The 24,360-nt window shown below is 34.5% G+C and overlaps 1 protein-coding gene across 2 annotated transcripts; it reads right to left on the minus strand.

The window, feature by feature from the left end:
• Positions 1–3,338: 3,338 nt before the first annotated feature.
• LOC111365378 lies at positions 3,339–22,805 on the minus strand. Of its 2 annotated transcripts, XM_022985871.1 has the most exons (8): positions 22,489–22,805; positions 19,460–21,286; positions 19,203–19,364; positions 19,049–19,103; positions 18,428–18,576; positions 11,575–11,661; positions 10,629–10,757; positions 3,339–3,785 (listed from the first exon to the last, which is right to left on the minus strand). In XM_022985871.1, the coding sequence occupies exons 1-8, from the start codon at positions 22,558–22,560 to the stop codon at positions 3,684–3,686; spliced, it is 2,583 nt and encodes an 860-aa protein (XP_022841639.1). In that variant the 5' UTR covers positions 22,561–22,805; the 3' UTR covers positions 3,339–3,683. The 2 variants fall into 2 exon arrangements, with proteins under 2 accessions (XP_022841639.1, XP_022841640.1); XM_022985872.1 differs by lacking the exons at positions 10,629–10,757; positions 11,575–11,661.
• Positions 22,806–24,360: the final 1,555 nt, after the last annotated feature.

Here is a 24,360-nt window from a genome sequence, read left to right on the forward strand (position 1 = left end):
AGCTTTACAATTGGGAAGTATAGTAATGAGGTAATGTGTGGCGTAGTTCCTATTCATACTGGGCACATTTTGCTAGAGAGCCTATGGCAGTTGATAAGAATGTGAAATATGATGTATTCAAGAATTAGTACAACTTTGTAAAAAATGGGAGAGCTGTTACTCTTGTACCATTAATACCATAACATGTTTATAAGGAACAATTGAAATTGAGAGGTAAGGGAAAAACAGAGACAAATGAGAGTAGGGGTGAAGACAATGAGGTAGCTAATTGTGATTAAAAAAAAAAATAGCATCGGAGCCACATGATAGAAAAAATGAGAATCCTCTAAGAGGATAGAGAAATCAAAATGAGATTCTATGGAAAAAAAAAGGAGCAAGATTGAGAGGGCTCTAGTGAGAATTAACAAATCCTTCCCTAATTTGGATATTTTCTTATTACAGGAATTCAAAGACTTGTTCCATGAAAACTTAATTAGTGAGATACCACCAATTGAATATCCAATTGATTCAATGCAAGTGGAGAAGCATTATACATAGGTTAGATGACGGTCTAGCATTGAGGAATGGATTTTCACATAAAGCTTCTATAAGAGTAATAAATCATTTGTTACATACATTCATAGGCAATCATTTACTAGTTCATGATATGCTAGTATGTTGCAGGATATTAATAGAGCATGGTAGACAATTGGGGAGCATTGTTGGTGATTTGAGGCATGATGATTTTCAATCTTAAAGCCCTTAACTGTTTGGTTCCAATTTATGGAATATGTTGGAAACCACTTTATTATCTTCTACTACACATTTTGATATGGTTTAAATTCTCTAACTTTGTTTGGTTTAATTGCGTTAACTATTATTGTAAGTGGTAGTTTAGATGGAAAGCAAGGGATTGAATTATATACATCTCAAGGTAGCAACAAGCGGAAAAAGCGTAAAGTATTCAAACTAGGTGATTGGATTTGGATGCTTAGGCAAAAATGACGTGTTCGAATGCAAAAATGGTCAAGGTTTCATCTTAGAGGAAATGGACCATTTCACATCATTATAAGGATTGAAAACAATGGCTATAACTTGGATCTTCAAGGTAAGTTTGTGATAATTTGCATTTTTTTATGTTTCTTATCTTGCTCTGTTTGATGTAGGTACAGATTTGAGGTCGAATCCTTTCGAAGAAGAAGGGAATGATACGATCTGAAGAAGGACACCATCTTACAAAATTCAGGTCCAACTTGAAGAGGAACCAATGACGATACGATCTAAAGAAGACCACAATCATACAAAGTTCAGGTTCAACTTGAAGAGGAACCAATGATGAGATCGCGCAGATATAGGACCGACGAAGAGTATTTACTTGTTCAAACTAAGGAGGCCAAAAGTTTGAAATTAACAAGCCAAATACTAAACTTCATGTTGGGCATGAATGATGAAACAAGTTGGATGCATTGGAATCAAGAAAACAAAATTGGAAACCTGGATGCTATAGCACGTACTATTCCTCAATTAACAAGCCAAATACTAAACTTCATGTTGGGCATGAATGATGAAACAAGTTGGATGCATTGGAATCAAGAAAACAAAATTGGAAACCTGGATGCTATAGCATATACTATTCCGAAACAAAGAAGTAAAATTTTGATTATTCTATGATGTCGGGAGTTATAACTATGCAGTCGCATAGTTCAATTTTCTTGGACGCATTTTTTAAGATTTTTCCTAGAAGTCCATTTATCGGTAGAACTCTTGTTGTGGTATCTTTTTTGTATAATTTCGTTTAATTAGATTTTTATGAGTTTACTATAAATATGATTCATTCTTTTCATTGTAAAAACAACATATTATTGAGATTTGCTTTCTTCTTATTTTTCATTGAACTTAATTTTTTATTTTCATCTTTGGGGCGTTCAATAAATTCATATTAAGGTTCATAGTTTTTGTAATTAAGAAGTCAAATTCTTCCATAGATTCCTTGATTCAATAAATTATGGGGTCAAGCATCAAACTGAAATTTTAGCTTTCTTGTATTGTAATTTAATATTTTGTGGGTTTTCGGAGCTACCATTGCTATGTGGATTCATGTCATTCTCTATTTTGTAATAATTAAATAATCGTAAATTTGATTGCATTTTCATAGTTAGGTTTCATCAAACGGCATCAATTTTTATTTTTTATTGTTATATATTAAAAAAGTATTGCAGTCAATTTTTAACATTTTATGATAGATTCTATCTTGGTTCTCGGACCTTTGAAAGTTGTGATGATGAATCCCTATTCTTTTATTTCTAGCACCTGAGGTCCCAAATCTTTCAAACATCTATATTTGAGGCCCTTTTGCGGTTGAAATGCCAACAAGGTCAATTTTATTTTATTTTTTTATATAAAATAATTATTTTATCCTTAGTAAGATGTAAAAACTATTTTCTCACTAATCTTTATTTCTATAGAGAAAATATTGTTTTGAGTCAAACTAAGGGTAAAATTATCATTTTACTCAAAACTGAGATATTTTAAAGGCCAAACTAATGGTTTACGTGGCAAAAAGGACCTCAGTCATAGTGTTTGTAAGGCTTGGGACTCTAGATGCAAGGAATCAAAGATTTAGGACCTTATTGTCATAACTTTCAAAGGTTTGGGACCCCATGTGCAATTTACCCAACATTTTAATATTCATTTTATTGAAAATTGGACCACTGTAATCGGATCGAGTCCCAACATAGCACCTGCTTGACTCCTCTTAAATTATAGCATTTTGCTAGGAAAATAGTGAGATTGACCGCCTCCCTAACAGGAACCTCACGGGCGATCAACTTCCCTGTTTCAGGAGCAAAACCCTAAATTATAACTCATTTTTCTCTCTTCCACATTCTTTAACAAAATAATATTACACAAATTCAAAATTTTTCGTTCTTTTTCAACCGCACATTATCTAAAAATATTACCATTCCATAACATATTTTTCCCAAATTCTCATTATAATGGAGTCCATGTTTGGCTAAGGTTTTAAAAAAGTATAAATTATTATACGTCTATTGATTTTTTTATTTTTAAGTAAAAATATCATTTTCAACACTGCAAAAGTTAATCACGCAGATGAGCATGAATATTTAACCAATAAAATAAAATTTGATTTGTAGTGAAGTGTTCTAAATCTCAGTCAAGCTTTTAACGCTGTGTAAAAGTAAAAACAGCTCTCAAGAAAAGGTGTAAAAATAGAGAAGGCACTACTATTAGATCAAATGTCTTTTAAATTAAAAAACCTTCTCATTTTCCAACCAATTCTTGCATTAGGAAACCACGATTTCGGGGTGTAGAAAAGCCCCATAAATTCACACGAGCGAGGTCCAAGGAAGGCATTTTGTCATCACTTTGCGGAAAATGATCAATACGTTAGATACCCATGACTCGATTGGTGAAATAGTCTCTCCCCAAGCTAACCACATAACAAACACTGGTGAACATATTCTTCAAGAAAACCCAGCTGGGATATTGTGATACAATCCCACAGATTTTAGTTAAAAGGATAAGAGATTAGATACCCTACCAACAACAAAATACAACTTAATATATGTACACGTTATATTGGACAGGAGAGCAAATTATTTCTCCCTCGAGGATCTATAATTGTGTTGTTAAACATAATTTATTTAAATAAACGGGCATCCTTGCCATTGCGCTTCAACCAATCATATTTGTTCATCTTTCCTTTCTTTTTTCTGGATGACGTTTTCCAAGTGCTGCCTCACATATCTTTCGTTGATTTCAAACACAAAGCTCATTTCCCTTATCTGCAAATTTACGATTTGGAAAACGTTATTTGCATTGTAGAACTCATGAAGCCAGCTTCAGAGCTTGATAATGCAGCAGTTGTAATTGAGACTTCGATTTCCGTCAAATTGCAAACTAGTCGCATATTTCTAAGGCAAACTAGATGAAGAAGCTAATGTAATAAGTGAAATAGTAGATATCACAAAGAATATTCAGACTCCATTTACAAATTAATGCTTTAACATATGCCTTAACTCTATCGCTTGAAATTGAAATTCTTACACATTTTTCTCTACATCATAACATAAAGTATTTGATCGAACTAATTTCAGGAGTATTTAGATTCACTCAGATGAGAATCATGGGCTAAGAGTCTACTGTGGGGTTAGAAGGGAAAGCAACCAAACATGTAACATCGTTTTACTAAATGCCTCGAAGAAAAGAAAAGAAAGAAATAGAAAGACATGCCCCTACATCAAAACTGGAGTGAGTATCTAAGATGCATATGATGCCTCCAGTTAGGTGCACGGTGAGGGACATTTTGGGAACAAAACCATGAGGTAGGCTAGAGAAGACAAACAAACAAACAAGCATTTGGGTAGAGTAATTACAGTTTTTATTCAACTAATTCAGTCCTAAAAGTCAAACAGAAACTACAATCCCGTAAAGATAAGCTATTTAGAGAGAGAGGTGGGTTAAGAAACCAACCTCAGGAGATAGATATCGACAATCAACATTTGAATGGCTAGAAATACTCATGATATTACATGAGATCAATTAATAAACTTAACTACGCCTTCCACCCTCACCCCCAAATACCAGCTGTGTGAGTGATCAAATGATATGGAAGTTTTTGCAACCAAAACCAAAATAAAAGGATTGAGAAACTAGAAAGTAATAGTTGTATTTCTCTCATGAAGCACTTCCAAGATTTTTAGACCTGCAAATAACCTCTTCAAATGTTTGGACTTATTGACCGTTTACTTTCATAAACATAGCTTATGATTTTTAACCTGGAAATAACCTCTTCAAATGTTTGGACTTAGTGACCATTTACTTTCATAAACATAGCTTATGGCACAAGCCCTCAACAGAAGGAAAAAGAGAAAAAGGTTCAAATATAAAACATGTATCATTTAGCTTCCATCAATTCAGGAAATTGTGAACTGGGGGAACTTGCAAATATATCTTGCTAGAAATAAATAAAATGATTCTCATGGCTAAGAATTGAAATCATGATCCTCTTCTATGACTTATGAGCATTATTGAGCGAGAATATTGGAGAAATAAGGAGCAATCCGTGAAACAATAAACAAAATGGAATAAGAAAATCATAAGTGAAATTTGAATTCCTATCGAAACTCAACGAGAAATTTAACTGAGTATATTTATCATAAACCAAGCGAAATCAGGTCTCACACTGTTCCCTAATCATAGCAAAATTAATAAAACTGTATTAGGGGCCAAAAGCCTTTTACAATTTAACCATTAATTTTTCAATAGCTTCAAATACTTCACGTCTTTATGGTAATGCCAAACGTGAAGTAAAAGAAAGGATGATAGCTTTAACTTTTCCTTTTTAGTATTTGTTGGAAAAATATGCCATATTTTTTCAAACTTCATTTATTGGCTTTCTTAATACACTAGTGATTTTTAATTGTCATACGTTGGAAATAAATTGTCCAGATCGTGAGAATAAGGTTATAATTTTTTTTCGATAGCCAATCCTGACCATTGTTTTTAAAACTGGATCGGACTGGACCAGCCGGTTCAACCGGGAAGCCTGCGAACTGTTCAAAATTCCAGTTCAGTTCATTCCCAAAACCCACTTTCTTGAAACCGGATAAAAAACCAGTCAATTGAACAATTTAATCGATAACCCGAAAACCCGATGCTGGTTTTAACCGGCTTTGGCTGTTTGTATATGTTTATAAAAGTTAAACTTTTCACATCTCAGCCTATTATAATTGAAAGAGGCCCAAACACTAGCCCTGTTAGGTAATGACTCACTCTTTTATAGAGTGACTTCCTAACACTGCTCTTTTTTGCATTCGATGTGGGATAAATATTTATAGGATGACTTTTCAGTAAATTTTTGCTAGGATTTCTTTGTGGGACAAGTCAGTTTGCCTTTGGTGGTGATAGAGAAATCTCATTCCAATATATATTTTTTTAACTTTGTTCTTAATAATTAGTAAATACAAATCGTATCCCTCATGATTTTTTATTATTTATTTTATTAAGTAATTAATTGTTTTTCAATCTTATTTTAATTAATAAAATTACAAAGCTCTTCAAATATTTTAATTAACAATATTATACTATCATGTTCTGTTTGATAATACATTTATTTATCTTCTTTTTTTTAGGATCCGGTTCTACCGCGGTTCGATCCTCTAATCCTTGACGCTTTCATCTTTCCGGGTCAATGTCCGGTCCGGGTTTCAAAACATTGATCCTCACTGACTGGGATGGAAAGTAGATCCATCCAAAATATTTGAGCTACGAATTTTATTGTTTGCCCTTGTATAACATGATTTGATTTCTTGTTATACATATATAGCTCGTGCTAGAAGGAAAATATAAGGATTTCTAAATTAAAGTTATCTTTCCTTATATTGGACTTCTAAAAATTTAGGAAACTTTTTGGATATTTTAAGATTTATTTAAAAGGGAGAATATAAGGTTATATTAAATTAAAATTATCCTTCCTTATATTAGCCTACTACAAATCTAGAAAAATCTTTTATGCCAATCTCTTACTTTTTTATTGCAGATTATTAGAAATTTAATTCCTATCTTCGATAATTATTTTACCTACAAGCAAGGTAAGTAATAAAGAAAGGTACCAAGCTTTGAAAAATTAACTCCAGTCCATGAACCAGCAGCGAACAACTCAGCCATTTTCCAACAGGTTCAGGCGACGTGATGTTTCATTGATTATTTCAAGCAATTCTACCATTTTCTAGCAGGTTCACGCGACGTAATAGCTCATTGAATACGTTCAAAGCCAACGTCTTATTCAAGTATTTGGAGAATACAAACAACATGCACTTAATGTACAATTCCACAATTTGATTAAGCTATTTGACGTGAAGATTAAAATGGTGATTCTTAATCCAAGGGGCAGTTAGCGATCAAGTATAATACAAAAGTGATGACAAAATCAAGACTGGTGGGTTTGATTCCACATCATCAAAAAGTCAAAAGAAGAAGAAACAAAGGGAGTTGTTCTTAGTTCTTTTGATCGGTCTTTTGTTAATTTTGCGAAATAACAAATATTGGATACTATTATATTTTTGATCAAATTAATTAGTAGATTGTTTTACCCGTGGTGTCAGGCTCGTGGATGTTTACCTTCGGAGTTTACCAAGTTATATCTGGTGTTCAAGTTTTAATCTGCTATTTAAATTCTACATCTAGCTAAAATTGCTCGACCACAGTAATATCCGACACGTTACAATCGGAACCGTCAGAAACTGATTATAGGAAATTATGACTGCCTTCGTCTAGAATTATAATAGTGAAATTAAAATTCATTTTTAATTTATCTATGTTTTGGAATTTACATTTGGTATCAAAGCGGGTTCACTTTTAAAAAGTGTAATCCAGGGAAAATTTCGATATGGACAGAGCATCCTTTTGACGACCTGTCCTAGACAGAACTAATTACTCTCATTGAAAAATTAGGATGTAGGTTTGTGTTTAATCCCTTGATGAAAAGGCTTGGCATTCAATCGTGGATGGATATGAAGTATTTACTGTAACTAAAAATGAAAGAGAGGAAAAGGCAGAGAAGTGGGTGACTACAAACAAACTTTAATAATGCTAGTTGGAATTTCAAAAGCCTTGAATGTTGTTATTATTTTGTGGATTCTAACCAATTTCGCTTGATTTCTACAAGCAAGATGGCTAAGGAAGCTTGGGACATACTGCAAGTTGCCCATGAAGTAACTTCCATTATAAAAGTCATCCAAGCTTCAAATGCTCAACCTTGAGTTTGAACAATTAAGAATGAGATAAGATAAACAAGGACTTTTACACCAAGCTCAATGACATCAACAACTAGGCATACACTTTGGGAAAGAAGTATTCAAAGAGCAGGATAGTGAAGAAGATGCTTAGATTACTACCTGATAGATCTCATTCCCAAGTAATTGTCATAGAGGAGAGTAAAAATATTGAAAGCATGAAGGTTGAAGAGTTTGTGGGTTCCTTGATGACCTATGAATTGCACCTCCATAAGGGGAAAAAAGGGGATCTCGAGTTGCCTTTAAAGCCAAGAATGTTGAGGATGAAGAAAATGAAAGTGATGAACATATATGGTCATGCTCACCAAACAAATCTTGAAATTCTTAAATAACAATCAAAAAGGAAGAAATTCAAAACATTAACCACAACAAAAGAAGAAATTCTTTAACTCAAGGGAAAATCCAGCTTCACTGATGGAGAGATCTCAAAATCGTATATAATGCTACGAATGTGAAGGATTTGGACACATAGCTGTTGAATGTGCTAACACACTGAAGAAGTCCAGATCCAAGAAAGCAATGAATATCACATAAGAGTGAAGATGAGGACAGAGAATCAAACTCAGATGAGGTCATAACTGAAGATAATCAGGTAATCTCATTTACTATTAACCTACCGGTAGTCTGAGTTTGACTCACTACAATTGTTGCCTGCAGCTCATAACTTACTGGTTAAAGACATGGCCGGACCAATAAACCGGCTCGGTTCTGAGAGTACTATGACCCCGACTCAGTTTATCTATCCCTTCAGAATGCACGTCCTAATAGGAAATCTGAAAACTCAACAAGAAAAGAATATCACTCGTCATTCAATGATTGAGTTTATTGAAGAAAAAAGAGCCGTGATTGGCACAGAAAATGAAACTCTATCCAAACTCTTAAAGGATAAGGAAAATCAAGTCCTGGAGCCCATTGCTGAACTGAATCACATTAAGAAAAGAGTTAGACAACTAACCATTTCATCCGCCTGTCTAAGTGAAGTTCTTAGCTGTGAGCAAGGTCATATAGTCAAAAACAAGACATCTCAAATCTAGATTAATAGTAGCACAAATATATGTTGATGATATCGTGTTTGGTTCTACGTGTGAAACAAAATCCAGTGAGTTTGTTAATCTTATGTAAAAGGAATTTGAAATGAGCATAGTTGATGAACTAAACTATTTTTTAGGTTTGCACATCAAACAGGTTGACACGGGGATCTTCATTTCTCAGGCAAAGTATGCAAAGAATAAGGTAAAGGAGTTGGACCCTAGTGGGTACAAGATCATGATAGGCAGCCTGCTATATCTAACTGCAAGTTGTCCTGAAAAAGCCTTCAATGTTACGAGTCTATGAGAGAGATTAAGCCAAACCAAAAGAATCCCACTTGGCAGTTGTGAAATGAATCATTATATATGTTAATAGCACTTCTAGTTTTGGTTAATGTTATACTAATTATTCAAACTCCGATCTTGCAGGATATACTGATGCTGACTGGACAAAAAATATGAATAATAGAAAAAGCACTACAGGAGGACAATTCTATATGGGTAACAATCTCAATGCTTGGTTAAGTAAGAAACAAAACTCAATATCCTTATCTACTACAGAAGCTGAGTATAATAATGTCGGTATTTGTACTCAGCTACTATAGATGAAGCAAATGCTCAGTGACTATGGTATTGATCAGGATTTTAATACTATGTTATGTAAAAACACTAGTGCTATAAATAGATCTAAGAATCCTTTCAACATTCTAGAACCAAACATATTTGACATTAAACACCACTTTTCATTTAGGGAATTGGTCGAGAGAAATGTAGTTATCCTGGAACACATACATAAGGACAGCTGGCTGATTTGCTTACCAAGTCTTTAGATACTGATAGATTTGAAACTTTACTAAAAGTCATGGGCATATACATGATGCATTAAATAGTTCTTGAAGTACTCTCTTTTGTGTGTGTGTGTGTCCATTTTGTATGTTTGTGTTTCTGCATTCTCTTAAACAAAGAAAAATACCTAAAAAAAAAAAAGGAAAAAACATGGTGCTTTTCTTGCAAATGCCATCTGAAGTGAATTTCTGATTGGTTTACGATTGTTAGAATGAAAAGGAATTATCCAATCAGTAGTGTGTTCATTATACTTTACGGTAAATCACGATTAGATAAGCACACTTTAAAGACACCTATGACGGGTTTAATTTTGCACTACTACTGACTGGGTTGTCATCTTTAAAGTGACATGTACTTAGTTGTAGACCATTGGTCAGTATCTATCTCTCTGCACTACAATAATATGCTATTGTGTTACTGCACTGGAGGAGAGGGCTACCATCATAGGTGTGTGAAGTCGTCATAAGTCATGAGAAAAGGGTAATCCCTATTGACGTGTGAAAGTCAACTCTATGAACTGAAAAGTATGTGCCTTAAGAAAATAAATAGAAAATGTCAACACAATGCGTATTCAAAAGATAATAGAAAAACATATTTTTGCGCATGTCAGGGCGCATATATTTTCCTATTTACAAAGAGGCACATATTTCCTATTTACAAAGAGAATTTCAGATGATGGCCAGCTCGAAATGCATCAGTGTACTTGTCTACTGCGGCATCAGGTGCAGTAGCTCTTGCATTGAGAGTGAAATATGTTAAATCGTGTGTTATTCTTACTTTCAATTTTATTATTTCATGTTATTAATTGCTCTCAGTTCAACCCATAACAGTGTGTACATTGTACAAATATGACCCATATTTTTCTTCTCAGAAGAGAGAATATAATGGAACGACATCATTGTAACTAAGAATGAAACCCACTTACTAAGAAAATTAAGAGGTGTAACAGAAATATTACCTCAATCAAACAACTGGAACTAAGGGTCAGCAACTGTCCAGTAACTATCGCAATGCCATTCACAGAAACTGGACTCTTACCAAGATTTCTCAGAAAGAAAGAACCATCTGCTTCCATTTGGATGAGTGCCTAATGATATGCAAATGAAAAAAATTGTCATGGTTAAAAATAAGGAATGCCCAATGAGCTGAAGCCATTCCCAACTCATTAGAAGGTTTTGTAACTCCAGAAAAATCACTTTTTTAGCTAGATCATCCATATTTAGATTGAAAAATAAGTCTGCAAACAATTCTCGCGGGAGCTGGTTCATAGATCTACCTTCCTTACATGGACACATGGACTGGACCTAGATGCAAGATACTGGCATGTACTATGTGTCAGATCAATTAAGAATCTATCAATATGCTGAAAATGAATGTTTATATAGCGTAACCTTGTCTCGTTATTTTGTCTCCGAAATGAGTAGAGTCATAATAGTAGGGCACATTGACAGTTTTTATTTATTTTTAAACTATTATCATCTCTGCTCAGGTAAGACATGTAAACCTCACATTCTTCTTGTCACCAACCTTTTTCCAATCAGCATCATCATCAATCTTCTATCTTCGAATCTCTGTCTGGTTTCAATTCTAAGGAAAGTTTATATGTGATCATTTGACAAATAATCGGCCGAGTTGATAACTGAACCATTTTTACTAATTCTAAAAGAAGACAACTAATAAAACATCTATTACTAGGTTTATTTAGAAAATTCAATTAACAGATGTAGGTGTCCCATTGCACTAAATGGACATCATACCCACTATTTTTCCTTGTTTACAACAGACAATCTAAATGCATTAATTTTATTGATGGAAAACCATACATCACTGTAAACCATTTTCACATTAATATTGAATCTTAATAACAGTCTCTGCATGCAAATCAGAGAGGATTATAAGCCCACCTGTCGTCTAGATATTTTATTAGCACGTCCTTCTTTGCATAAATCAATATCAACATCGATATCCACCGTTGATCTTCCAAGTATTACCTGCAAACTAAAGTTCATTAGGCTACGCAACAAAGAAAAAATTATGCATGATTAATATCGAGTATAATTCATAAAGATTTTAGGTGTAAAAACAAGAATATATTTTGACATTTTTTCTTAACATAATTATTCGTTGTAAGTCAGAAATTTTTTATTTTGGAAACTTTCCATTGTTGTTAGGAGGTCTAGTGTATACTAAATAGTTCGGATACTGGATCTTCGAAATGGTTGGAGTACCCGAATCGGACACAACATGGCATACGTATAGATATGGGATATGTGTCGAATCCTTCATATTTCAACCAAGCACTTCGCCATTTTTGCTTCTTCTTTCTTTTTCTTCTTTTTTTCTTTTCCTTTTCTTTCTCGTTTCTGCTCTTTATAAACCTAACACCACCTCCGAGATGATGGAAAAAAGGCGATGGCGCTAGGTTTTCCCTCCTTCTCCTTTCATTTTTCTTTCCCTTTTCGTCCCTTTTTTCCCTTCCTTCCACATTTATACCGGTGGTTTAAGGTTTTGTTTGTATAAAATGAAAATAGATTCAATATAGTGCTACTTATTGTCCACTAAATCTAAATTGCAATCAAGTCCCTCGTTTTCTATTTTATATAACATTTAATAATAAAGTTCCCATAATTGACAGTTGTTGTGCATATGGCTCATATAGAGCGGAACAAAGGGCCTGGATCAAATGGGCTGATGTCGGCGCGGAACGAAGTAGAGCAATGACATTGGCTTTGTGTGGGTTTAATTTACTGTTGGGTTGTTAGGGATGTAGAATGGGTTGGGGGTGCGGGGGCAACGCCCCCGCGGTACGGTACAGGGATATTTTCTGTACAGGTCTTAAAGTCTTATATGGGCCCAGGCTAGGGTTAGTATAAATAATATGTTGTAACCCTATTTTTCACAACTGAATAAAGAAATCTCCGCTTCGCTCTCGTGGACGTAGGCACATCGCCGAACCACGTAAAATTCTTGTGTTGATTTTCGTTTTCATCTCTTTAATATTGCGCATAAAATCCAACAAAAGCTAAAACCCGAAATTCTATTTTATTCATCTTAACTCCTTATTCAATACTCATTTCCTTCTTTATGAACAATTGTTTTTGGTATATTCAAAATGACATCCTGTGTTAGTAAAAAAAATTGAAGCTTGAATGACATACCTAGGTACCCATAACCGAAATTTAGACACTTTTTTAGCCATATTTTAGTATCATACACTTAAAAATAAAATATCCGATATCATAGCTAAATAAGACTATAATACAATACCTATAATTCTAGGTATTTTTTGTCAGAGAAAAGGTCACTGTTCACAGTACTGTTCCAACTGTCAAAAAAAGATACTGTTCAAATCATGTGTGCTATTCATGAGTAAAGTCTCAATTTAATGTTTATTAGCTAAAAAAGGAGATGGTGTCATAGTTTTGTCCCGTCCTATAGATTCATTGACACGTGCTCTTTATAGCACACCATCCCAAGACCATCAATAACCAGCAACAAACATCCATGCATCATCACAATAAAATCCATCGCACCATTTTGCTACGATTGAACCAACACTAGTCTAGCTCAAGTGCCCGGGAAATCAGCACGCATTTATTGATCTTTAATGTCTGCTGCCTCCAATTTCTCCAAAAGATGCCAAATGCTCTGTCTATTTTCCTCCCAAACCAACATGCCTATTTCACAGTGTTTTGAGCTTCGTCATAAACAACCCAATCCATCCACCTCCTTGTGCCCTACTATGTTAATTTCACAACTGAACAACTTCAAAATATGCAATGGGTGGAGAAACTAGTTCTTTTCCAGATGCAACCATGTTCCGATGTGAATGGGATCACACAATTCTGATGTTTAGATAAATTTTCATTCTCATTTCAAGTTTAATAGAAATAGTTTTTTTTTTTTTCCCATGTAGACAATCATTAGTGAAACTTAGAGTGTGTTTGATTACATTTATTTTCCATAAAAAGTATCAGTTTTCTACTCAAATTCATACTTGGGGTGTTTGATTGCTATTTTTTCCATGGAAAACATTTTCCAACTTTTAAAAATATGCCTAATTTTCCTTGTTTTTAAGGAAAATATTTTCCATGTCAATCAAACATTTTCTTTTTTGGGTGATATTTTCCATGTCAATCAAACACACTCTTAGTGATATTGATTTTCTCTAATTTCTCTCCAAACTTCTCCAATTTTTTTCTTTTCTTTCTACTTCTCCCTTCGTTTTATCTCTTTTGGTTTTTCTTTCCCATTCTACATCGGTAATATCAAGGAATGATGGTAACTATAGAGTAATGCGGATAATGGACATGTCTACATTGACTTATCCAACGGTTGAGGTCAAGGAAAACTAAATTGTGCATTTTTATGCACTTGTCTAAGCCATTAAATATGGATTTGATGAATTATAGCTTCATCTCTTTTATTTATTGTTTGTTAGGTAAAATTCGATTATTAGAAGTGAAATTGGAAAAAATCAACGAAAACAGAAGATTTCCAAAGTTCAAGGACCAAATTGTAATTATCCAAATTGAATATCATACAAGATCAATTGAGCGCATTTAGAAGACAAAGGATGAATATTGCACAAGCAAAGGATTCAATCAAAATGGAAGAAGAAATTGAAGGACCAAAGTGAACACTATGGAAGATATGGGGGTGCAATTGCACACCCGATCGCAACCCCTTCGACCAAATAATGCCTACCATGTGATTGCATGGTGTATTTTTCGAGGAAATTCCAGCTTTCCTTCTACGATGCAAACTCCTTTTGAAAACCAATTTTGATACAACTCTTGACCTAATTCCAACCTCCTTAGATACAGAACGTGAACAAACATATAAGGGACCTCTCTGACGTCTTTCATATCATTCATAACTCATAAATCATACAATTAAAGGACACCAATTTACAAAATTGAAGGACATTAACAAACCTAGCAAAGAATCCAAGGTAAATAATATCAAGAACTTGAAGAAACAATGCTCGAAATTGAAGATTTAAAACAAAAATTGATTACACATATTTCTTGTATTCATAAACATTCCAAGTGATGATTTTTCAGTTCTTTTCTTGTATTATCATTAGAAACATGCTAACCTAGATCATTTTTGTATTTGATGAAGATGAAACATTTTGTTGAATATTTTTTATTCGAAGACCAAGTAGTTTAGTTAAATTGTGTTCTTGATTAATCTTGAATGCATTGTGGTAGAGAACAAGGCACCCATTGTACTTCCACATGCCCCTCTCAATGGGAATAATGAGGATTTTGGTCCTAACCAAGGACAGGATTGAGCAGTGGGAGGATGAGAAGGACCTTTGGTCAAATTGGACAATCAAATACCTTCAATTATTACTCGTAGTGGGAGGTTGTGAAACCACTTTCTAAGTACTTGCTCTATGGAGAGTCCCATCAAGCGATCTCTACCGAGCAAGAAGAAAATCCCACTTCATTTAAGGACGCAACGAAGGATGTAGACTTTAAATTATGGAAATCTACCATGAACTCAAAAATCGAATCTATGTATTTCAACTAGGTTTAGAATCTTATAAAGACACCTAGTGGGGTAAAACCTATGTTGGATTTTATGCGCAAAATTAAAGAGATGAAAAACGAAAATCAACACAAGAATTTTACGTGGTTCGGCGATGTGCCTACGTCCACGAGAGCGAAGCGGAGATTTCTTTATTCAATTGTAAAAAATAGGGTTACAACATATTATTTATACTAACCCTAACCTGGGCCCATAAAAGACTTTAAGGCCCGTACAGAAAATACCCCTGTACCGTACCGCAGGGGCGTTGCCCCCGCACCCCCAACCCATTCAACGTCCCTAACAACCAGACAATGAATTAAACCCACGCAAAGCCGATGCCGTCGCTCCTCTCACTCCGCTCCGCGCCGGCATCGGCCCATTTTATCCAGGGCCTGTGTTCCACTCTATATGAGTCACATGCACAACAACCTATAGGGTGCAAGTAGGTCTCTAAAGGGAAAAGAGTTATAGATGGGAAAGTTAAACCTTCAAAACAAGGACAGGGGCCTAGGGTTTTACCCAAAGAGAAGGTATCGACTATGAAGAAACCTTCTCACCAATTGCATTGCTTAAATCTATTTGAATTCTTTTATACATTGTTGTTCATTATGATTATAAAGTTTGGCAAATGTACGTTAAGACTGCATTTTTAAATGGACGTCTTGAGGAGATCATCTAAATGATGCAACCTGAAGGGTTTATGAAAGAAGGCCATGAAAGAAAAGTTTGCAAGTTGCAGATGTCCATTTATGGACTCAAGCAAGCATCCAAATCTTGGAATGTAAGATTCGATCAAACCATTAAGACATATGGTTTTGACCAAAATCTGGATGAACCCTGTGTACAAGTGAATACAAGGGAAGAAAGTAGTTTATCTGATTTTTTATGTGGATGAAATTCTCATTGGAAATGATGTAGGAATATTGTCATCTGTAAAGATTTCTATGTCACAGTAGTTTGATATGAAAGACTTCGGAGAAGCCAATTATGTTTTGAGAATCCATATCTTATGAGATAGAAAAAACAGAAAGATTGCATTATCCCAAACTTCATAAATTGACAAAATATTGTCTAGATTTGCAATGCAAAATTCCAAAAAGGGACAACTCCCTTTTAAACATGGAATTCATCTAAGGAGCATTCTCCCAATACTGCAACATAGATAGATTACATGAGGAAGGTTCATTATGCTTCGGCTGTGGGAAGCCTCATGTATACTATGCTTTGCACTAGATCGGATATTTATTATGCCGTGGGTATTGTTACTCGTTATCAGTCTAATCCACAACCAGAACATCGGGTAGCGGTGAAGTATATACTCAAGTAACTTCGAAGAACGAGAGTTATATGCTTGTCTATTCATGAATGAGATAAACTGATTCCGATTTTCAATCCGATCATGACTCTAGAAAGTCTACGTTGGGCTCAGTACTTACACTGGGAGGTGGAGCTGTGGTATGGAGGAGTATCAAGCAATCTTGCATTGCTGATTCTACCATGAAGACATAATATGTAGCGGCTTGTAAAGCTACTAAAAAAGTTGTATGGTTCAAGAAGTTTCTTTTGGACCTTGACGTGGTACCTTTGGCAATGAGACCCATAACGCTTTATTGCGATAATAGTAGAGTTGTTGTCAATACTAAAGAATCAAGGAGTCAACAGCTGGCGAGCACATAGAGAGGAAATATCAAATTGTTAGAGAGATTGTTCATCGAGGAGATATGACGATTAGTAAGATTACATTAGCGCAGATAATCTTACAGATCAGTTTACTAAGACCTTGCCAGCTAGGCTTTTGATGGGTATTCTTGATATGTCACACTCTAAAAAGGGCAAGTGAGAGATTGTTAGTTTGGTGCCCCTTTTCTTCAAGTAATGTTCTGCAAAACGACATTATGAATTGACGAACGTTTATTTGCGTGTTATAATTTGAAGCAATTATCTAAGGTTTCATGATCACATAGGATGTCATAAATTGTATACTCGATGGTTCGGACATAGCATGACAATTCGTGATGTGATCAAAATATGTTGTTCACAATCATTACATAAAGTTGGACGCTTTACAATAATAAGATTGCATTGTTATTAAGATTTATCTAAATTTTGGAATAAGAACAATAATGTGTTTCGATGCACATTGAATGGGCGTAGATGATTCATTTGTGACCGCTTAAAATGACTCTACTGGATTATCAAACAAGTCACCTAAATTCTTTTTGACGTACCAATGAGTGAAGTCTTAAATAAAATATTGATCTCGGTGCTTTGGGAATCTTGCCGAAATAATTAGAGATCATATACCAGTGATAGTGGAATCCATTAGTCATTGAGATGAGACGACTGTCACTTTTAAGGTATTTTCCATAGACAAATTGAGCCTGAGCTCAATAGTTCAATGATAAGATCGTTGGACTTTATATTTTGATTTGATCACAATAAATTTGCCATATAAAAATGGAGCTTAGAGGGTAATACATGTTGAAGTGCAAAACGATATTTTGCCAATTTCAACATATTGACAGTCAAATGGGAGTTTACTTATGAAACGATAATCAGAGGATATTGTTATTGAATCATAATTTGCTTCAATAACTATTACTCGACTCGAGATTTGGTAGAATAAGCTGAGATTAAGAGATGTATCTCAATTGGTCAAGAGTTGACCCAATTAGAAACATATATTGGAGCTTGAGCAATGTGAGTTCGGTTAGGTCCTTCTCTTGCTTCAATAAAGGTCTATGACTTAATTGGTCTACTACAATAAAGTCCAAGAAAATTTGTGCAATTTCCAAATCCTAATTGAGTATTATAAATATGCCCTTTATGAGTACATTTTCATATACTTTTAAGGTTAGCCACTTTTCCATTTCCCTAAAAGAGGGAGGCACCTAAAGGAGAACAAGGGAGAAAATCTAAGGGAGGAAATATTTGGCTAAGCTATTAAAAGCTCCTTCAAGATTATCATCTTCCATTTTGTGTGTGAGGATTTAAAATATCCAATGATCTCAACGTTGTCTAACATCTCAACGTTGTCTAACATCCTTATTCATATGGGTTTAATCTTCAAAGGAAAATTAATTTCCTATTGTGATGATTAAGTCCAATAACCAACACCACCAACTACGCAATGACAACACAGGAAGGCTTATTCCGGCATGTATTACAATTGAAATTGAAAAAGAATTTTAGAAAGTCAGCAAATGGATAACGTACCTTGGGCTTTCTGATATAGTGGGTTAGATGGCGGCCATACAAAGCGGCAAGGGCTCCTTGAGATGTCATGACCCTATGCAAAGGGGAACGAGCACATTGTTCCAACTTTATGATTGTCCTTTTAGTGCCATCATACTGGTAACTTGGAACTATACAGTAAGAAATAAAAATGGCCTAAATTATTGTAAGCACCATAGTTGATAAAAAAATATACAGGTTTCAATTATTGAAGAGATGCTCATGTCCATTCATTAAGATGCTTCTTCAGTTGCTGTCTATGATGATGTATCACAAGTTCTACATGCTAAGGTATGCAAGGCTGTTTATACTCCATCGTGTACTTATTTCAAAATTTTATTCCTAAAATTACTTAATTTATTTTAAAAGAGAAATGCATCAAAACACATGGACGTCGCTTGGAGTATTTTTTAAATGAATTAAAATGAAGACATATGAACCTAACATTATCTTTAGAATGCACGAGTACAGTTAAAAATTAAAGGGAAAAAGAAACCCAAATATTACTACTACCAAAATTTTGTGGATTCTAGTGTAATAGGCAATCATCCCTATATGGGAGCAGCCATTTGCAAAATGAACAACAAAGTAAATTAGTATTACCTTGCCTAGTCATATTAGAGTCTTGATCAAATGGATGCAAGTCCATATCAAGTATCTGGAAGATAATATTAAGACAATCAAGATAGGGAAAATTTAGTTTGTAAATTATTAGACAAGATCAAAACCCGACAACAACTAGGATCAGAACATATACCATAGCTTCAACTTCAGAAAAATAAGGCACATCATCATCAATCAGAGAGTCTTCCAGATCAGACATCAAGGGGTCATCCCCATCTTCTGGAACTACAGTTTTGCCAGAACGTGCTTCAGTATATTGTGGCATCTCCATGACTGTTGATGCCGTGTCTCCAACCTGTTGATGAACAAATAGTTTAGACAGTAATGTGATCACATCCTCAAGTAATCTGATTTTGGAATGAATTAATAGAAGAAATTGACGATAAGTACCCTCCTACCAACTCCTTCAACATCTTTCTGTAGCAATCTATCACTGGATACTGTTTGAAATGCATGCAGTGATTTGCCTTTGCCGGTATCAGCAAAAGAACTGGTGGCACATCCTGGAAGCAAGGCATGAGGTTTAAAATCAAGCAGATCATTTTTAGCTGCACGACCAACAAGTGTCTGGAAAGGATGTGGTTCTGACACATTTTGTGGTTCGACCTTGTGAGACCATGCAAAAGCTTCTGCAGAATGATTTACTTTTCTCAACAAGTTCGCCGCTCGTTCGTTATCCTTTTGATGAGCAGCTGAAGGTAAGTCCATAGAAGTTGTCGAAATTGGTTGTGTTGCAGAAGAACCAAATGAAGTGGAAGGGTGGATGAGTAAGAATATATCATCATTGCTTGGAATTTCAGTGTCTTCAGTGTTCAAAGTGCAGCATATGTTTCCATCACTAAGTTCATTGAATTCACAATTTAAAGTTGAATTTGATGGTGCATTAACCTCTAAATGAGTCTGCTCTCTAGGAGTGGTGGAAGGGGCAACTTCTGACACCAAGGGATTTCCACTAAGAGCAGATGCAGAACAAATCTGTGAAACCATTACAGCCCCAACTTCGAGTTTGCCAACGTTATCATCATCTTGAACATCATTTGGAGAGTTCAGGAGAAGTGAATTACTATTATCAATACAAGATTTATCCATAGCATGTTTCTCATCCACGTCCACCAAGAGTATCTCTTCTTCATTTGAAAGGTTCAATAATGAATCAGGGTCTGCAAATTCGCTCTCTGACACAGTTGATATATTGATGACATCAGAATCACTGCGTCTCACACTCAGTAAAGACCCTGAATGTAAAATTGTGTATGTTGACGACCTTATTTTACCCTCACCATCATCAGGAAGCATCTGTACAGCAACCTGACCAGTATCTCTCTGGCTTACACTAACTGGCATAAGAGAAGCAGAAATATCTTGCATTTTTTTCCAGGGGTGCAAATTAGGCTGGTGAGATGGAAGCCCCATAGTGCGAAATGGGGCAATGTCATCTGTGTTAGAGGGGTTGAATTTTTGGCTACCTTCTAATTTAACACGGTCATCCTGAAGGTTTTCCTTTGTTGAATTGAAGGGAGGGAAGTGTTTTGTCTCTGAACATCCAATAAATTCTCTTCCAGATGGCACTACTGGAAGACTTTTCGTACTTCTGATATTGGCCTCAAAAAACTTACTTTCACCTTGTGTTATTGAGGTTGAAGCATTTTCATCAAACCCATATCTTCTCATGATTTCAGTTCGGCAATTATCTTCAATCGGACTTGGACACTCAGAGTGAGATATAATAATTGAATTAGAAGCCCCAGAAATATCTGGAAAGGCCTGGCGTGGAATATCCAAGTGTTTCTCATCAAGCCGTATATTATCTGAATAATTTCCACCCTGAGGATTATTAACATCAAGTACCCCATGCTTCTGAAAAGCAGCAGCCTGCCCACTGCAGTCACGAAGATCAGGTTCGAAAAGACCTAGATCAATGTTACTGAACAATTTGCTGCGAATTTTTTTCCGCATGGCATAGTAATGCCTGCGAATGCTTTCACGTTTCCTCTTCCATGGAACCTCTTTACTGCCTTTGAAGTTGTTCTCCAATCTAGTTAACTTTGATGAAGAGTTGAAGCCAGAGATCTCAAGCTCAAACATGCGGGCAGAAGCTTGGGTCGAAATATCAGGATCATATAGAAGAGAATGCCATCTGTCTTGCAGTTCTTGAAAGGTAAATCTGCGAGAAAATTGAACTGCGCCTTTAGCAAGTGCTTCCAATGATGCACCAGCCTGCAATAGAGAACATTATTGTATTAAACAGAACATGGCATTCCACAATGGAAGCACATAATGGAGAAGTAATGGAAGTTCTGCAATAATTTCTTAACTTCGAGACAAAGAAATAAAATTAACAGTGGCAACTGGCAACTACACTTTCATGTCAACTGCAAATACAAAATTCTCATAATCACTTCCTGCATCCTTTTCATTCACCAATTTTCCATGGATTGAACGGAAATTAAAAATGCTCCAAACATGCCAAGGGGTATAATGTCCAATAATAATTTTCTTACAGAATCAAATTCAAGGTGTATAATTGAATTATTCACTGTCAGATCTGCTTTCCACATGCTTTCAAATGGTAAAACAAGAAAAAATCACATAAAGAAAAAGTCTACCAAAAGATATGTGAATCATGCACATCCAACGAAAGTGGCAGCTCTTTTATTGCTCAGAAAGCTATCCAAGCGTGATGAGACTTGGCAAGAGTTTCCACGTTAAATGCGCTATATGCAATACAATAGGTATGCTGACCCCTGTTGCTTTCAAACTGATGCTACTATATCTGTTTTCTTTAGTGGTGATGTTCAACCCACTTAGAAATTAGGTCTACCATGTGTAAATCCAACTCACTTTGTATAGAAGCATCCTAAGAGCCTTGCGAACAATGTATGGAGGTTGTGCATATTTGGGACTTCATTTATAGAAACAAACAAGCGGGCAAAACTAAAATGGCAGCACTACAATCCTCAATAATTTCATAACATTGTCCTTTTTCTGGCTGGGCACTTTTAAAAAGCTCAAGCATTGGTATTGTCAACTTATCTTCATGCCCCCATATGGTATAATCCAAACATTTTAAATCTAGACTTACAGAACTAAAAATGATTAATGAGTAGTCGTTACTATGAGAGAGACAAAAAATACTAAAAGATACTATAATTTGATATAACAATGCTTCCAATCACAAAATACTCGATTACATAACTCGAAAATGTTTAAATATCACTAGTATATGACATTAATTTACTAATTCATTAAGGATCTTGCATCAGTAAAATCAAGCAACAGAGTTCCAAAAACTAGCAATTGAAAAAAATAATAACAATAATTCAATGCTGCAAAAACACAATATTCCCGAATTTAATTCAAATTCGACGCCAAATTATATTTAACCACAAAAATGTGGCTATATGTGCTAAAAATTGTACCTCAGCAGCGTTTTTCAACAAGAGGTCATCTTCGGGGATCCACTGAATTGGTACTGAGGTAGATGTTGCCATCTAAAATTAGATTTTCGAAAACCCTAACTATACATACGAATATACAATTATAAAATTGATCAGAATAATAATTTATGGAGAATTTGACGAAGGTAAATGGATGATTTCCATGGGAATTCGAAGATTTAGCTGTGAAATGAGTGTGGGAATTTCATGGCGCGAGTTCTACCGTGGTTTCCCCTCCCCACCTAACGTCCATGCTCATATCAACGGAGGAAATTGTTGGAAATGACTGGATAACCCATTCCTCTATCTCTATGACCTTTGATTGCCTTTTTAATCAAAAAAATAAAAATTGAATTTAAAACTTAAAATCTTAAAATATTTCTCGACTATCGTCTTTCCATTTGCTCAATAACCGTACAAAATTTAAAAAAAATGATCGATTTTCAATCGGTCAGAAAACTTGCTAGTTTATAGTCGACGAACTACTTTTTGTTAAGGTAACCGTTATTATATTGAATATTTGATTAGATTAATATTTAGATTTTGGTAAAATGTGTGAATAATTTTTTTGTGGGAGATTTTTTAAATATATTTGTTTATATAAGTAAAATATGGTTTATATAGTGTTTTAATGGTTGATTTTTTAAATTTGGAAGTTTTTCTCGTCGGAAATAGTATTTTTCCGATGAGAAAGGGGTAAGAATGTCGGCTGTTGGTGCAGTCGGCTTTTTTCGCGAAAACTCAATTGCATACCGACTGTTAAGCCGGCCCAACTTAGTGGGCTGACTGTCAGCTAGATTGTCGGCCCACTCCTCTCTTTTTTTCAGCCCAATTTTTTTTACATATAATTTAATAATTTATTTTCAAATAATTTTTATTATTAGTTTTTAATAAATAATAAATTATTCAGTCATCGAATTTAAATAAAATTTTTAAATTTAATTTTTGTTTTAATATTTATTTTTATTTCCTCATTTTTTATAAATAATAATTTTTTCATTCATCGAATTGGAATAATTATTTTAATTTTGAACTTAAATTTTATAGTTATTTTTATTATTAGTTTTTTATAAATAATAATTTATTTAGTCGTCAAATTTAAATTAATTATTTACTTTTAATTTTTAATTTTATTAATAGTTTTGGATGATATTCTTTTCATTCATCAAATTTAATTAATGTTTTTAATTGTAATTTGAAATTATTGCTGGGAATTTAATTAGAAATTTAATATTTATTTTTATTTTTATTATTAGTTTTTGATAAATGATGTTATTTTCGTTCATTGAATTTAAATATTTTTTGAACTTATTAAAAAAATATTGATAATTGGGAAAATTTGACATTATTGATAATAGGATAAAAAAATTCACATTATTGATGATTTTAATTATTATGAATCTGCGTCTTGCGTATTGTAGTTACAATTTCGTTCACTAAATTTTCTATTATTATGCTTTATTCTATTATCACTTGTACAATGTTATAACATTTTAAATTTTTACAGGATAGATTATCATCTTGACGCAGAGTTGAGACAGATGACAGGCAAAGCTACTTGGAATAGTAGTTTTGACAGTTTCACTGCTGTGTTAGAGCTATTCGATGATCAGCATGTTGATATGCTGCGTCAGTCCTTCCTGTGACCCTTGTACCCGTTGAGAGATCTGCAATACTCAAGTCAAATTATTGATGCACTTCTATGTCGATTGCTAAGTCCAGTCGACGGCGATCCCTCCATTTCGCAATCGGGGGTAAAGTTGCCAGTTTTTCGATATTCGAGTTTGCTCTGATCACGGGATTAAAGATTACGGGCAATGAAACAGCTGTGATGGGACTCAGAGAAGAAATAGA

The sequence above is a fragment of the Olea europaea genome, chromosome 17, assembly GCF_002742605.1.
Source record: "Olea europaea var. sylvestris chromosome 17, O_europaea_v1, whole genome shotgun sequence".
NCBI classification, from domain to species: Eukaryota; Viridiplantae; Streptophyta; class Magnoliopsida; order Lamiales; family Oleaceae; genus Olea; species Olea europaea.